This window comes from Ceratotherium simum, chromosome 15 (assembly GCF_057802395.1).
Source record: "Ceratotherium simum simum isolate JZ-2026a chromosome 15, ASM5780239v1, whole genome shotgun sequence".
Lineage (NCBI taxonomy): Eukaryota > Metazoa > Chordata > Mammalia > Perissodactyla > Rhinocerotidae > Ceratotherium > Ceratotherium simum.
In genome coordinates, this window is record NC_141914.1 from 53316531 (window position 1) to 53333748 (window position 17218).

The window sequence follows — 17218 nt, forward strand, 5'->3', positions numbered from 1 at the left end:
TGGCCTGTGTGCTACCAGGTAGGTTTTGGAGCTACTTCTTTGGCTTGTGGAAGGAATCTAGCACCTCACTTTGGAACGTGGGGATACTTTTTCCTCTTAATTAATTAATGATTTTGCTTTCAGACGTTTTAGACCTCTGAAAGGGAGATAGAAGAAACAATTCCCCTTTCAACATCCTGTTACACTAAATTACGCTTTGGTATTTGTTCTTCCATTTCCTTGAATTATGGCTTGCTGAAATGTCAAGTGGCATTTTACTTTCAGGCAGCAGGATCTTTTCAATTTAGAAATATAGCGTGACCAATCCTGTACAATAATAGAGTGCTGGGAATGGGAAGACTTTAGATATGATAAAATGCCCCCACCCAGCCACTCAACTCAACTTTACAAATCAAGAAATAAAGGTACCCCAGGGTAACACAGACAGATCATTGTTTCTCTTCCTGTCACACTCCTAGAAGGCAGAAGGCAAATGTTACAGATTCCTGTTTAAGAGTATTTCAGCCAATATACTAATTTCCCATTTCTTATGACAAACTCAGTTATTCTTTTTATTTAATCAGCCTTTCCTTAGATTTAAAATTGGCAATTTGAACTGCTTACTTCTTTCCTGACTTCTCTCTCATCTTATTTCATGTCTGGTTGTTCCTTGACTTTTTATTTGTATTATGAAAATTAGTGCTGATGTGTATGTTCTTAAATTCACAGATATCTCTTAAAGCTAGAGCTTTGTATTCTGCCAGATTAAATAATAGTACAGTGGAGTGATCCTCTCATCTTGGCTATAAGTTTCTGTAGGGCTTGGGGGAAATTTCCAGTGGTAAGAAGCAAAGTTATCTCTATTGTACTGTATCTTTTCACATGACAATACATCAAAAGTACCTGTGATCTGTAAAATTTTTGTCTTCATCTAGTTCAGCTGACTGGAATGAAATAATTTTAAGACCTTGTAGTAATGAGATAGTACAGAATAATGTCATTTTGGAATTATTGAACTAATTGAAAGAAAAAGGTTAAAAATGTATCCTCAGAATTGAGTGGGCAGGTACATCCCTCACTTTTCCCAGGAACATGACCAGGAATCCTACGTGGAAAACATCCAAGTGCAGTATCATTGTCAGTTGTAAAATGTCCTTCGTGGCCTCCATCCAACAGTGAAGAGATTACAGATCATTTTCTCCCTAAGAGAATATTACTCTGAAGAAGGCGCCCTACTCCTAGTCAGATTAGTAAATCCAAGGAGAGAATCATGCCAGTTCTTGTCCCTAGGCAAAAATATGACAGAAATAATAAATATATGAAAGACTTTAGAGAGACTACGGAGGAGAAGCACACTTGGTGAGTGTATATGCAGGTGGGGATATGTTTAGATGGAGGGGAAAAAACAGTAAGAAAGATGGAGAAGCAAAAAGAAAGTCAGTGGAAGATGGAAGAAGCAGGAAAAATGAGGGGAAAACTTAAATGATTTAAAGCTATGTTTCCATCTCAACTCCTCAGTTTCTCTTTCCAGGATAAAAATCTTGGCATATATTATCTTCTGGCTTATACATAAATACCAGGTTTCCATAATACTTAAGGTATTTTATAGTATTATGTGTGAGAAGTAGGTAGATGGTAATATGTCATCTTCAATTTAAGTCCTGGGGAGATGATGATAAATATAGAATTTAAGAGAGTAATAGGAAGTCCTAATGCTAAGTTAACAATTGATACAGAGAATAGATTTTTCCCTTTCTCAGGTTCTGCAAAAATCAAATTACCATTAGAAAATGGAAGAAAAAAAAAAAAAACAAGGAAGAAATAAATTAAAAGATAAAATAGGGAACAAAAACCACAATGGACTTTCATTTTTCTCAATTTATAGCAATATTTGGTTTCTGGGCTCAGACAAATATTCTAATCTAAAAAAACTATAGATAAAATGAATGATTTAGACAACATAACCTTAGGATATTTCTTTATTACAAAAATAATACATGTTCATTAGGGGAAAGTTTGGAAGTACAAATAAGGAAGAAGACAAAGATGAAAAATCACCTGTAGCAAAACTATTGCTAGCACGTAGGCATTTTGCTCTCCGGGTTTGTTCCGGGCATACTTAGGCAAATGAACAAATGTCCATTTTATAAAAATAAAGTCTTGGTATACATAGTTTACAACCTGTTTCATCACGCAAAAAATACACAGTACATTTCCGTACTAATTAATATGAGTGTCCACAGACACCAACATTCGTAATGACTCCCTAGGAATTTGTTATGTAGCTTTTTAACCATTCTCTTCTTTTCGAGCATTTAGACTGTTTACCAATTTTAACTGGGAAAATATTTCTTTAAATAACTTGCATGCACATGTGTTAGAGTACCCAGCTGAATTCATCATTAGAACAAATTCTTTGAAATAGAGTTGCTAAGTCAAAAAGTTTAAAGGCCTTTAGGTTGGGTCGTCTTTCTAAATTGCTACCCCAACGTGTGTGCTCCCCCACCAGCAGAGTATGGAAATGGCTGGCTCTGCACCAACACAGGGTGTTGTCGTTGTCTTAAAACTGTTGCCATGTTATCTCATCCTTGTTTGAAATTGAATTTTTTGATTATTTGTGAGAGTGAACATTTTTCCCCATGTTTATTAATCTTTAATAAATCAATAATGAACGTGAAAGGGGTATTAGAAGTCTACTAGACTACTTCCTATTGCATCCTTAAGAGAAGCACATCCCAGCCTCTTCTTGAATAATTCCTATGGGATGCACTCACCGTCTTACAGATAGCCTTCTCTATTTTTACCACTCTTTATTATAGAATGTCTCTAATGTTAAGTCAAATATATCCATTTGTAGAACTCTCTCATTGATCTTCATTCTTATTCTAGGGCAACAAAGAGCAAGTCTACTCCACTTTCTATTATCTGACACATTTCCCTTTGGCTACCATTAAAAAATTGCTTATGGGGAAATTGCTAATTATTAGAAATCAGTATAAAAGAATCAGATGGGAAATGAAACAGAAATTTCCATTAGTTTCTCAGTAAGTTTATGTAGGCAGAAAGCACACTTAAAATTAATGTTTCTGTCTCTAGACATGAGAAATTATTATGATGTTCTAAATTCCGTATTATTGTTAGGAGAGAACTGATATTTAGTATTATTTATATGTTGTTGATTACCTAATTATTCTGCCAGTAGATCTCATGTGAGAAATTAAATTAGAAAATCTATGGACAGCTATGAGAAAAAATATACAAAATATTAAAATCTCATTTTAAATCAGGCCTTATATGACATAAAATGCTTGGAGGATTGACAGTCTACTTTTGCCAACAATATCTATGTGGCAATATCTATCCAATGCCCATGTATGCCAAATGAAAGTCTACTCAATTTTTGAAATTTAATTCTTAAAATACTAGTATAGCAAATCATTATTTTTGGAAGTGCCACATCTTACTTTATTTTATTTATTTATTTTTTGGTGAGAAGGACCAGCCCTGAGCTAATATCCAATGCCAATCCTCCTCTTTTTTGCTGAGGAAGACTGGCCCTGGGATAACATCTGTGCCCATCTTCCTCTACTTTATATGGGACGCTGCCACAGCGTGGTTTAACAGGTGGTGCGTCGGTGCATGCCAGGGATCCGAACCGGCCAACCCCGGGCCACCGCAGTGGAGTGCCGCGCACCTAACGGCTTGCGCCACCAGGCCAGCAGCACATCTCCTTACTTTTTTTCTGATCATGCTGATAGTTCTCAGGAGTATTAGAACTGGCTGTAGCGGGTGTTGGAACTCCCTGATTTAAGAGGAAAATATTGTATTATTCTTGCTTAAAGTGATGACAGCCAATTCTTGTTGAGCTCTTACCATATTCCAGGCACTATTCTAAGGTCTTTTTGTGTTTAACTCATTTAATTGTCACTGTAATCCTTGGAGATTGCTACAGTTATGATCTCCATTTCACGACTAAGAAAGCAGGGTAGAAAGGAGGTAAGTGATTTGCCTGATGTCAACCAACCAGCAAGAAGAGAACCAGGAATACCAAAGCAGGCATTCTGGCCCCAGAGTCAGTACACTCTGCCACTACTCTATACTGTCTGTCCAACAAGTACCATGTGACAATATTGAAAATTTATTGGTTTCTGAATCAAGTGATGAAATATTTTGTCAACTACCTACCATGTGTAAGCCACTACTCTGGGCACTTTCACTTTCCTTTACTTTCCTTTACAAGTGCCTAGTAGGGCACTTGGGGATTTGTCACACATCGTTCCTCCCTTCTACTTCCAGAACCGAGAGATGGGAGATTAGTTAGAGCCTTTCCTTCTCATAGAATTGACGGCAGGGCCGCCAGAGCCCACAGTAGGCCCGCTTCCTATAACACTGTATAAGATATTTGTGCAAAAAGTTTTAAACTCCATCTAAGCCCTTTATTACATTTTTCTTCTTCTTTCCATCCATTAGGAATATTGGAATCTTAGGAATATTTACCTCTTTCCAGTTCCCTGTACATTTTCATAGTAACCACTCCCCCAAATGTCAAATGTCTATGGAAAGGAAGCAGTAGGTTGGCCTTTGAAGATGAAGTTGATTCCACAGTCTAGCTGTTCATAGAACTGCCCTTTGTATTGGAGCTTTATCAATATAGCTCTATTTCTGAGGCAGTCATCCAAGAAGTGCAATTTGTTGGGATTACCAGGAGATTCTCTCCTACTCTTTGCCTACCTCTTTTTCTCCATGGATTAAACTCTTTAGTGGAGATAGGCAAAGTCTTTTGTTTATACAAAAGATATTCAATTTAAATACCACTGGATGAGAAAGCCAGAAAGCAAATGGTCTAAAAGCAAGAAAGAGTTCAGGGTGATTTGGGAAAAAATCAAGGTCTGGTGTTAACTAGTCCAAAGATAGACCTCCCTACTTCTAGGTCTCCCTCAACCTTTTGCACCTTAGTTTATATCAATAATACTTTTCTGGGGAAAAGTGTATTTGTATGCTAATAACTGCAAGGCCTAAGTGTACCATACTCTACCCTTCTTGCATCCACCACCAATTCTTATTGTTACAGATTCTTTTACCATCTTAAAATGACTCTCTAAGGATACCATCATTCTTGTCTTCAAAGTCCAGATAGTGGCTAAATAATATGTTTTTATTCATAGGAAATGGCATATTATGAGGGAGGCCATTCCGGTGTGATTTGGGGAAAAATTGCCACCTGCCCTCAGTCTTTTCAATAGCAAAGATTTTCTAAAAAAAAAAATCTATAATTCCAAGTAATTTATGTAGATACTCCCCCCAATCAAGGAAGTAGAGCTTAACACCCCTCCTCATCCACCTTAAGTGTGGGCTGTGCGTGGAAACTTGCTTCCAGAGAGTAGCGTATAGAAAGGAGGGAAAAAGTAGCTTTGCGGTGCAGAAACTGGGCAAGCACAACCTTGGTGGATGATAAGGTCAACATCGACAGTGACAAGTCAGGTTGATGGCATGTACCCTTGATAAGCTGTAATGAGAATAGCACTTCATCTCTGTTGTCTTCCTCCCAACAACCCATAACCCCCGTCTAACAATAAGAAAATGTCAGACAAACCCACATTGAGGGACATTGTACAAAAAATCTGACAAGTGTTCCTGAAAACTGTCAAGGTTATGAAAAACAAGGAAAGTCTGAGAAACTGTCATAGAGCAGAGGAAACTAAGGAGTCAGAAAACTAAATGTAATATCCTGGGACAGAAAAAGGACAATAGGAAAAAACTAGGAAAATCCTAATAAAATATTGAGTTTAGTTAATAGTAATGTACCAATATTGATTTCTTAATTGTGACAAATGGTAATACAAGATGTTAACCATAGGGAAAATAGGGTGAGGGGTATACCAGAACTCTGTACTAGCTTCACAACTTTTCTGTAAATCTAAAATTACTCTAACATGAAAAGTTTATTTATGTATAAAAAAGCAATCGATAAATTGCTACTTTAAGCTATATAAATTGCATCCAATATTAACTTTGAGATACATAGACTTAGTTTCACATGTATTGATATTTTAAACTCTTTTGAGTTTGGGAGATACAGTCAAAATAGAGCCGAGGAAAAGGAAGGAGGGAAATTAACATTTATTGAATGCTATTATTTATTAGACATATCACTGAAAGTTCATCCATCTTATCTCCTTTAAAACCAGAGTAAGAATCTCGTTATATAGAGAGAGCAGGAAATTGAGGCTGAGTGTATAGGAAACATCTCAAGGTTCTACAGCTATCAGATGTAGCAGCATTGGGAATAAAAGTTAGATGGTGGGAGAGCAGTAATCATAAAGGGCAAAGAAAGGAGGCAGAAGGGAGATAGCAGGCCACATGGCTCTCAATGATTTTGTGAAAAATGGTCTGATGCTCCCAAGAGAATAATAACATTTTTTGGCAACACACCTTGTAGGTGAGTATTGAAATTGAAGTCTATGACAGTGAACGTTAAGTATATTTGAGACCATTTCCTGTTTTCTGACCGGAATTATATACAGCTATATAATGATTTCACTCCCTATGTTATATTGATAAAGACTTTTTCCATGGATTCAAGCAAATCTAAAGTTTTCTTATACATTCACGTGACAAGCCTCAGAAATACTGAACTTTTTTGCATTTTGGATACCATAAGTGAAGCTCCATTCCTAACATTGGATAAAAGAGTTTTTGACACATACCACTAATCGCTCATATAATTTACACACTGGGCAATGATAGTATGTGTTTGTGTAAAATTTTCTTCTGCTTTGTCTTTTCTCTGACCTTTCTATTAGTATGAGGATAGGATCTTTGTTTAACTAGCCTCCCAGCCTCTCTGGCTCTCATCCTTTTTTATCATCATCCAGCTAGCAGGCATTTTATTCAAAGATATGGCTTGATTATGTAAACAGTCACTACTTAGGTCCACAGGTTAGAGATGTTTTTGTCAAAGTAAGATATGTATTTACAGCTAGAAAGTGTCTGTTCATCCTTTGTGGTTAATATTTTATTTCATCACGAATTATTTTCTTCTAGTGTCAGACCATCAGAAGTCATAAATTTAGGTGTGAAATATAAGGAAAGAAATATCTACAAGAAAAAAACCCATAACTTTTACAATGGTGAAGTTATAGAAAAATCTTCCAGTAAGTAATCACTGTTGATATATTTTTATAGTGTTATGATTTTATGGATTGTTATGAATACGACAAATAGCTACTCTCTGTGCCAGGAATGTTGGTATTCCATAATAAACATGAAGGTAAGGTCCTGTGATCTCCATTTAACAAAGGAGGAAAGTGAGGCTCAGAGACTTTATGTGACTTGTCCAAGGCTGCACAGCATACAAGTGGCAGAAGTGTAAGATCTAAGCCAGAAAACACGTGTAAGGGACTCACTACAGATCCCAAAATAGAGTTAGCACAGGATGTTAATTCTTTCCCATAAGTGTTTAAGAGATGAAAATAAGTAAAAACTATTTTTGCTCTCAGGAAGCCTGAAGCCACACAGAACAATGTATTAGTTTAGTTTTTGACTGACCAGAAAAAGAACTATTAAAAGAGTAATTGAGGGGCCGGCCCAGTGGTGTAGCAGTTAAGTTGCGCGCTGTGCTTCAGCGGCCCAGCGTTCACCGATTGGGATCCTGGGCACAGACCTACTCATCACTCATCAAGCCATGCTGAGGCAGTGTCCCACATAGAAGAACTAGAAAGACATACAAGTAGGACATACAACTATGCATTGGGGCTTTGGGGAAGAAAAAGAAAAAGTAAAAAAGGAGGAATGTTGGCAACAGATGTTAGCTTAGGGCCAATCTTCCTCAAAAAAAAAAAAAAGCTACTATAAAATCTCTAAAAAGAACAGTAATTGAAACAAAAGACTTGTTAGCATACCGAAGTGTATTATTTAGAACTGTAGTGAGCATCATTTCCGAAGCTCCATCATATAATGAGGATATTTCACTCACTACAAATCTTTTTTCACCTTATGTCCATGGGAAAGCTGCACTTTCATAAAGCAGATATATTAATTTTAGAGTTTCTGTTGAAATTTTGCTGTCAAAGGTATATCTTTATTTGCTAACATTCAAAGCATATTTATAAACTAATTGACTCCATTAGGGTTTTTGTCTGGATTACATAAGATATTATATATAAAGCACTTAGAACAGTGTCTGGCATATTATAGAAACTCAATATAATTTTATTAATAATGTTATTATTATTACACCTTGGAGCACGACCTTTGGAGTGATACACACTTGAACTTAGATCCAAGGTCTGCTATTTACCAGCTCATTAAACTCAGGCAAGTTATTAAAGCATCCTGAGCCCCAGTTTCCTCATCTGTCAGAAGGGCATAATGATATTTTACAACTTATGAAGATTTCTCTTTAGTTTGACATAGCACATTGGTTCTCAAAGTGTGTTCCCTGGCCCAGCAGCATCAGCATCACCTGGAACTTACTAGAAATGTAAATTCTGGGGCCCCATCCCAACTCTACTAAACCAGTCACAGGGGTGGTGCATAGCAGTTGATGCTTTACAAGCCCCCCAGTTGATTCTGAGCCCTGCTCAAGTTTGAGAACTGCTGACATAGCACATGACTTCTCCCATAGCAGCTACTGAATACATTTGTTTACTTTTCCTGGATACTGAGCCATCACGGAGACAAAAGCACAGTTCCTACCGTCACAGAGCTAACAATCAAACAAACATAAAATCACTCTTGAATCAAGCTTTTGTAGATTTCTATTCCATTTTCCATTTATCCCATGAAGCAAAAAGAAAACTTTTTTACGGTGTCCAAGACTTTGCTTTTAAGGGCATGAGTGAAAGAGCTTTCCTCTCCATCATCTCCTGTGTGCATAGTAAACACAATAACACAGCTCTGCTCTACATTTTAGCAAAATGAAAAAGTACCTGCGGGGCCGGCCCGGTGGCGCAAGCAGTTAAGAGTGCGCTCCGCTGCGGCGGCCCGGGGTTCGCTGGTTCGGATCCCGGGCGCGCACCGACGCACTGCTTGGCAAGCCATGCTGTGGCGGCGTCCCATATAAAGTGGAGGAAGATGGGCACAGATGTTAGCCCAGGGCCTCTTCCTCAGCAAAAAAAAAAAAAGAGGAGGATTGGCGGATGTTAGCACAGGGCTGATCTCCTCACAAAAAAAAAAAAAAAAAAAAAAAAGTACCTGCAAGTTCAAAATTTTAGAGATGTTGTTAAATCCTTAAAAAAATAGATTCCATCTCACAAAGGATACAACTTTCTTGTAGATGAAAGAGAAACTGGAGCTTTTCCAAAACTGCAGAATACTCATTTTCAAGGGAAAATAGCAAAAGAATGCAAAATAAAAAATAAATGAACGGGGAGCTTTGAGTTCCTTTTGGTCCCTTTGAATAAAAGGACCATGGATTTATCTTGAACAGCTGTGTTTATAGGGTTTGCTGATCACTGCAGCTATCCCAGCTGAGGAACAGGAAGGTTACATTTTAAAAAGTTAACTTGGAAATGTGCTGGCTCCTTCTGAGGAATTAATGATATTGTACTTTTTTCTCTCCTCCCCTAAAACCTGCTGTTGTGAAGGCACGTTTCGATTATTAAGCATTGGAGCCCTGAAAGAGCCGCCTGCAGTGGATAAACCGGCTTTTCTTCTAGACCCTGAGAAATACTTTAGGGAAGAGCCAGAGGAGGAGTGTCCCCCAATTCCAGAGCCTCCGTCACTTTCTGAAAGTAAGTCCTCAGCCATCATACACTTCCATCACCTCTTCCTGTGAAACTCAACCAATTAATAAGGTATGAAAGCATGAAAGGAACACATGTTTGCCTTGCAGGTTGCAGTGAAATGAAGTGTGTTTTGACTGTTAAGATTTATAGCTCAGCTGCTGATCTCTGCTCTCAGAAAGGACAGCCAATAGGCTGGAATACATGAAAAGGATATTTTTATTTTGTCACTTTTCCGAAGTCAGAATGCCATGAATATGTAGTATGAGTCTGCCATGGATGAGACCCCCTTCCCCTAAATAATCGTAATTTTCAAAACTGATGCCAGAGAAAGAGACATGGTAAGATTGCTTTAGAACAGAGTCTCTGACAATCTGGTTTTGTTCTTTTCATGTGAAACGCTATAAATAGAGGCTACTTAAAGCGTATTGTCTTAGAGACTTCCAGCTGCAGTGCTGGGCTAATACGATGAGAGGACACGAAAGCTTCTAGAGAGTACACGTGCACGGTCTCTGAAGGTTTGGAAATAAGATGTGCAGAAGAATGCTCTGGTTTTCAGATGTTTATAGGCTTCGGAATGTCTAAGAATTTGAAGAATAATTTCTGTACAAAAATCCTACCCGCAAAGAGGGGCCCTACGGGAGCGCAGGCAGCACAACCCCGTTCTCAGTGAGGCACTCAGAAAGCATATGGACCCTGTGGGGAACTCATTTAGAACAATTAATGAAAGGTGCAAGTTTTCAACTTGTAGCAATCAAAAGATGAGATCTGCACTTGAACCATCTGAGATCTGTGGTTTCTCAACTTTTCAAATCCGCTGAGGCGGGGGGTTCAACATCATCCTTGAGAAATCGTAACCCTTGTAGCATCCTTTATGTCCACACTTGAGCGCGTTGAAGTCTTTCATCTTTGCTGGGTTGCTTACGAAATGAAAGAGCAGCTGGTCAACTATTTTTTGAAATTTTACTTGTGAGCAAGGCACAGCTGTCATTCCTCATCGCAGTCGTTTCCAGTCTAATTCTTATCAGCTTCTTTGCCATTTCTCAGAGTTTCTCTTTTCTAAATTTATAATCATCTATTTGCTTTTATAAGGGTCATGTATTATTTCTGCTCATTACTTTTAAAAACACAAATCCATAAACTTTAGGGCTGTAAATAACCATTAGTGCATCTGAGACGGGCTTTCGGTCTATCAGCCTATTGTTTCTTCCCCAGGGTGATTCATCTTTAAGAATAAACATGGGGAGTACTTATCTTGTCCTCTTGAGTCACAGACGGAAGAGAATCTGGGGAACAGACAGGAAGAAAAGATCCAGAGAGCCAGAACAAAGTGTAAAGACAGTCCAGACACGGAACATGCACACAGGCAGAAACCAAGATGGAGCAAGAAGTCAGAATGGAGGCAGAAGGAGTAGGCGGCAGGGAGCATAGACGCTGGAGAGCAAGGAAGTGGGAGAGCTCACCAGTGAGGGCAGCAGACACCTCTCCTCAGCCCTGGGAGCCCCTGCTCGTGTGAGGAACCTTGTGTATTCTACAGCAGGAGAATTCTCCCTCATCCACAGATGAAGTCTCCTTATGGGCAGGGGATGTGTGTGTGGGGAGGTGGGGGTGGATGGCTGGATGGAGAAACCTAAAATACCTAAAAGACTCATACATTTTCAAAGAGAACTTTTTCTTCTGGATTTCTTACTATAAAATCTTCCTGTAATTTCCACAGAGTTTTTAAAAGATGTTTTCTCTCTTTTGCTTTTTAATTTTCTGCTTCAGCTTTTGCTCCCTTTTAAATATTTCCACTCACCTGCCTTCTCTGCAAATGAAAATAGTTCCTTCTTATAAAAGTTTCACCAACTTGAGAGAGAGACAGATGCAAACTATTGAGGACAACGAAATGGATGACACATGACACCACAGAAGACGTTCTGTGGAGGCACCAAGAAGTCAGATTGATTCTGGCAGGGGCACAAGAAGGCATGTAGAGTGGAGGTCACATCTGAGCTGGAACTTAAGATGAGTAGGAGTTCAAAGGGTAAGGGAGGAGAAAAGGAAGTCAAGATCAAGGCAATACCCTGAGGGAAGACACATCAGGGATGAGGCAGGGCGGAAGGCCAAAAGATTCCAAGTTGGCCGCAATGGGTGACTTCAGATGGAAAGAGATTCCTTCATTCATGTGAGTAGAGGTGAACCAGAGTGAGCGGAGTTTGGAATGTGTTGAGATTGCTATTTAGAAATAAAGATCTGGAGGATGGGAGAGGACTGTAACGTCCTCTGCATAATATCCTAGAGTCTTCAGCTAGCAGACACTGAAATAATGTTTGCTCATTTGTGTGTTTAAATGCCTGCTCTGTGCTAGCCCCTGTGCTGGATGCTGGAGACACAGAGCTAACATGTAGAGGCCCAAGCCTTGAAGTCTAGTTGGGGAAAGAGACAGATAAAGAAGCAAATAATTATGTTTTATAACAAGGGCTATGATAGAGATAAGCACCGGGTACTGTGTGACCATGTGGAAATTCATAAACGGTTTTTCAGGGAAATTGGATTATGCCTGAGCTGGATATTAAAAGTTAAGTTGATGTTAGGTAAGAAAAAGAAGGGGATGGTATTTCTGGCAAAGGAGTAGCATATGGAAGTGTAAGGTGGTATGAGTGACATGGTTTGCTAAGGGAGCTATGTGTGGTTCCAAATGGCTAGGTTCTAGAAGGGGCATGATGAGAATTAAGGCTGGATAGGTAAATGGGGGCCAGATCATGGAGCACATAGTATACTATGCAAAGGATCTTGGCATTTATTTTACCAGAATGAGGAGCCACTGGAATGTTTTAATCAAGTATCCTGAATTATCCCACTTTATCTCCTCTATTAGTCCTTCAGTTCTTATATCTCTGTGTTATTCTTTTAGTGATTACTCTAGAGGTTACAATACTTTTTCCCGTGCTCTTTATTCCTTCTTCTGGCACTGGGCTTCCATCTGAGATCGTTTTCCTTCAGTCTGAAGAAATTCCTACAGTATTTCTTATAATGTAGGTCTGCTGGTGAATAATTTTTCCAGCTTTTATGTGTCTGGAAAATGCATTTATTTTATTTTGATGTTGGAAGGATATTTTCACTGGGTTTAAAACTCTAGATTGTAGGGATGTTTTTTTCTTTCCACTCTTTAAAGATAACATCTCATTGTTTCCTTGCTTCCATAGTTCCTGTTTAAAATTCGGCTCTTAATATTGTTGTTGCTTTGGCTACTTTAAAGATTTTTCTCTTTATCCTTGGCATTTAGCAATTTTATCATCATGGCTATATAAATGCTTTTAAACCCATGTAATCAGATCCCAACTTCAGATTTGATATATATATATTTTTCAGTTCTATAAGGCCATTTGAGTCTCTTTTATATAGATTCTAATTCTCAGTTGAAATTACTCATGTTTTCATCCATTTTGTCTAAATTTTCTCTCTGTTTTCTTTAACGTATTTATAACAGTAATTTTAAAGTCCTGGCCTGCTAATATCACCATCTGAATGATCCTTGGGTCTGCTTCTAGTGTCTCCTTTTTCCTCTTGATTATTGATCACATTTTTCTTCTTCTTTGCAAGTCCTGTAATTTTTGCACAATTTTTTATTGTATGACAGAAATTATGTATAAAAGATCTATAGATACTGAAATTAATGTTATTTTCTCCTGGAGGTAATTCACCCTTTCCTTGGTTCGGCAGAGAGCATGGAAGGCTGATTGTGTTAATCCGATTAGGAATTGAGCTTGGTCAGTGCTAGTTCACAGCTTCAGTTAGACTTAGTCCACTTCTGATTTCAAATGTCTATTTGTTTTAGGCCTCTCTCTTCAGCGGGGTATTGTCTCCTAAGTACTGCAAGACTGCAGGAAATGTTACTCTGACTCTCCAGTCCAAGCCACAGTCTCCCACACCAGCCCAGCACTCAGAACACATCCTGGGGGGACACTGGCCATAGTTATGGAATTTCTCTAGATTCCAATACATCATACCAGCTCTTATGGTCATAAAAAGCTCTTCTGCTGTTATTTTCCCATAGAATAATCTCTTCGTTTCTATGGCAAGCCTATTCCTTAGCAATGCCCAGACATGATAGATCCCCAGAGAGAAGAAAATCTTTATCAGTCTTAGTTCATCTAAGAAGGGCTCTACTATCCCTGGAATTGTAATTTGATAATTGTTGCTTCCATAGCCCTCTGATGGCTTTATTATTTCTGTAATTTACCTGATTGTTCTTTTGTTTTTTTTCTATCTGGTGCAATGAGAAGGATGACCTGCCACTACCTATTCAATCCTATCCAGACATAAAATTCCTGTTGAAATGTAAAACAAGAAAGTAACATGACCAGATTTGTTTTTTAGAAAACTTTCTGGAGACTGTGTAGCAGAGCATTATAATGGGGCTGGACTGAAGGCAGCATATTATGGTAGTGGGAACATGTTTGCAGCCAGATACCTGCTTTTGAATCCTCACTTTGCCTTCTTACTAGTTGTTTATATCTGGATAAATTACATAAGCTACAAATTTCAGTGTTCTCACCTGTAAAATGGGGCTAATAATACCTGCTTCTTGGAGTCATATGGGTTAATTTTAGAACAATAACTAGCACTTACTCAGCATTCATTAAATGGTAACTATTATTATTTTGAAGATAAGGAGACCCTAAAAAGGAAGTAACTAATTTGAGAAATCTTAAGGAGATAGAATTTAAAGGATTGTGTACCCTGATAAGAGGTGATGACATGTAACTATCAGGTTTCTAGCCTGGATAACTATGTCAAAGAAAGAGACTATCATTGAGAGAGGAAATGCAGGAGAAGACGGTTTAGAGTAGTTTTCAGGATGTGTTGGGATGGAAGTGCCTGTGAGACATCTACCAAGGAAAGCGAACACTTTCCCAAGAAACCGATTGTCGTGGGAAGGAGAGACAGAAGTAGTAAAAGAAGAGCAATTACAGTCAAGACAGAGTGTTTCAGAATTAATTTTAAGTTCACTTTTTTTCTTCTGATTGTAGATGTAATATATGGGAATTATAGAAAATTGGCTAGTAAGAAGTAAAGAGAACTCTAAAGAATACAGGAATAGCAGATCTAAAGTGCAGCCACTACTCCCAGGCCTGAGATGGAGGGACCAAGGAAGATGCCCACCCAAGCCAGGGCTGAGACCCAGATGGTGTTGGAGAGGGCTTGTCCCTGTCTCACCGGATGGCAAGGTGGCACAGCTGCTGCAGGTGGAACTTGCTGGGAATCTGCCCTTGGGGTGCCCAGAGAAGTCATCCGCAGGGAGGTGCTGTGTCTCAGAACTCACTGGAAAGCCATCAAGGGAGTGCAGGGGAGGCTGTTCACAGGGATGAGTCATGCTGGTGGTCCTCTGCTTGCCTCTCGGGGTGTTATGGAAAGCCAGTCACTGTGTGGTGCCAGACAGGTGGAATTCTGCTGCAAAGCCACCAGAAAGGGTGACAAGGGAAGCTGCTGGCTCTGGGCTCTGAAGAAGCCACACCTGCATTGCAGGAGTCTGGAGCTGGAGAAGCCACTGAAGGAGCTTGGTACTGGAGAGGTCATGCTATAGGAGCCTGGTGCTGGAGAACCTGCGCTGCAGAAGCTGGGTGAGAGGAGCACAGCCGGCTTGGAGGAGAAATCCTGCCTCCTCCAGTGTCCCTCTAGTGCCCTCTAGTGACAGAGCTCAGCATCACACCAGCTGGTGAAGGAGAACCATTCACAGGGCTCCAGTCCATTATCACAGAGCAGGGAGCGAAGAGTGGGTTTGGAGCTGAGGGGTAATTACTGAGAACTGGCATATTATCGTCTTGCCTGGCTCTTCATGCTTTTTTCTCCACTCCTGGTCCTTTACATTATTTTGTAACCTTTGAAATCACAGTCATTATTCCTACTAAGTTATAAAGTGTTAATGGTTATGGTTGTCTTTCAAGAGAATTGCCATTTATAGAGGGAATAAAACTTGGAAGATTCAAAGCAATAATGATATAAAAGTGAAATTTTAAGCATAAACCTGGCTTCAAACCAAGGCTCTACCACTTGCTAGCTATATGACCTTGAGCAGGTCAATTAAACTCTCTGTGTCTCAGTTTCATCCATTAAAACTGGGCTTCGTATTAGTTGCCATCCTCATAACGTTGCTGTGAACATTGAATGAAATAACCATGGGAGGCCCTGAGCACAGGCCCCGCCACCTAATCAGAGTTTGATACGTTTTCTTTACTCATCTGTGGGAGATCAAGATTTGGCCACCCTGAAATATATCTCTTTACCTTAATTGTTTTCTCTGGGGGACATTTGACCTCCCCCACTACCTGCCTAAAGAATTTGACATAGTAACTCCTTCCTGGAACAGATCTTCTATCTGATGGCTGTAATATAATGTAAAATAGATGTTACAATAGAAAAGGCATCAACAAGCCCATCTTATGTCTCTCTGGCCACATTCTCTGGATGGCCCTGCAAGGAGTTGCCAGACAAACATTTACATTTATAAGGGACATCTCCATTTGTAAAGGTATCTCCCTCTCTGTTTTGGGAAGGGGGGGATGGCTTCATTTCTAGAGACTTATCAATGTGGAAGTTGAGGCCTTAAATCTGCATAATAACCTTACTCTTGTTTACTGTGCTTTAGTGGTAATCTCCTGTAACTGACTCCCCCCACCCCCAACATCCTCCTTTGTCATTGGCTGAACATGGTATTTAAGACGAGAATTTCTGCTATTGTGTTGAGAAACGCAGTGTCCCTGCTTTCTCCCATGTATACATGTTATTAAACTTGGTATTATTTTCTCCTGCTAACCTGTCTTGTTAATTATTTGGCCAGCCATAAGAACCTTAAGGAAAAGGGCAGAGGGAGATTCTCCCTCTCTCCCGACACATCGTATTTTGTTATTATTATTCCACTAAACAGCTCTATGACACAGGAATAATTATTATCCCTGTTTTCTATATGAAGGGTCTGTGGCATAGACTCTGTGGCATAGGCATAAAGAGTTTAAATAACTTATCTAGTCTCACGTAGTAACAGGTGGACCCTAGATGAGAAGTATCCGTGTTGTTCAGGTGTCCATGTTATTAATATTTCTAGCTGCAGCCTCCCTTGTTCAAATAGTGTTCGAATCATATTCCCAAGGCAGCCTATTCTTACTAATTTCTAAAACCAGCCATTTGACTATTATATTACCTTTTTTTTATCACTTTCATTTAAAATTGTTCATCTCCTTTTCAGGAGGATGCTGCTGAATTTAAAAATTGTTATTATAAATGAGCACTTAAAAAAATCTCAATTACAAATATATTCCCCCTCCACGCTATCATTACAGAGTCTACCTTTAGTCTCTGCACTGCATTTTACACACCTCCCTGCAGTCTCCATAATTACAGCGTATGGAAGGTTATTTGGCAATTGTATGAGGAGAGGCATTTTGCCAGACTTACTTTCAATGTTCTAAACTATCGCTTTGGAACTTGGGACAGTTTTCGAATGCTTCCTAATCCCGGGTGACTTTTTTGTC

The 17218-nt window shown here is 39.1% G+C and overlaps 1 protein-coding gene across 1 annotated transcript in view; it reads left to right on the forward strand.

The window, feature by feature from the left end:
* Window positions 1-17218, forward strand: part of WDR49 (WD repeat domain 49) — a 144485-nt gene that overhangs the window by 116915 nt on the left and 10352 nt on the right. Inside the window, 2 exon segments of the mRNA XM_087440075.1 lie at window positions 7024-7133; window positions 9567-9713. Coding sequence (XP_087296201.1) covers window positions 7024-7133; window positions 9567-9713 — 257 coding nt within the window.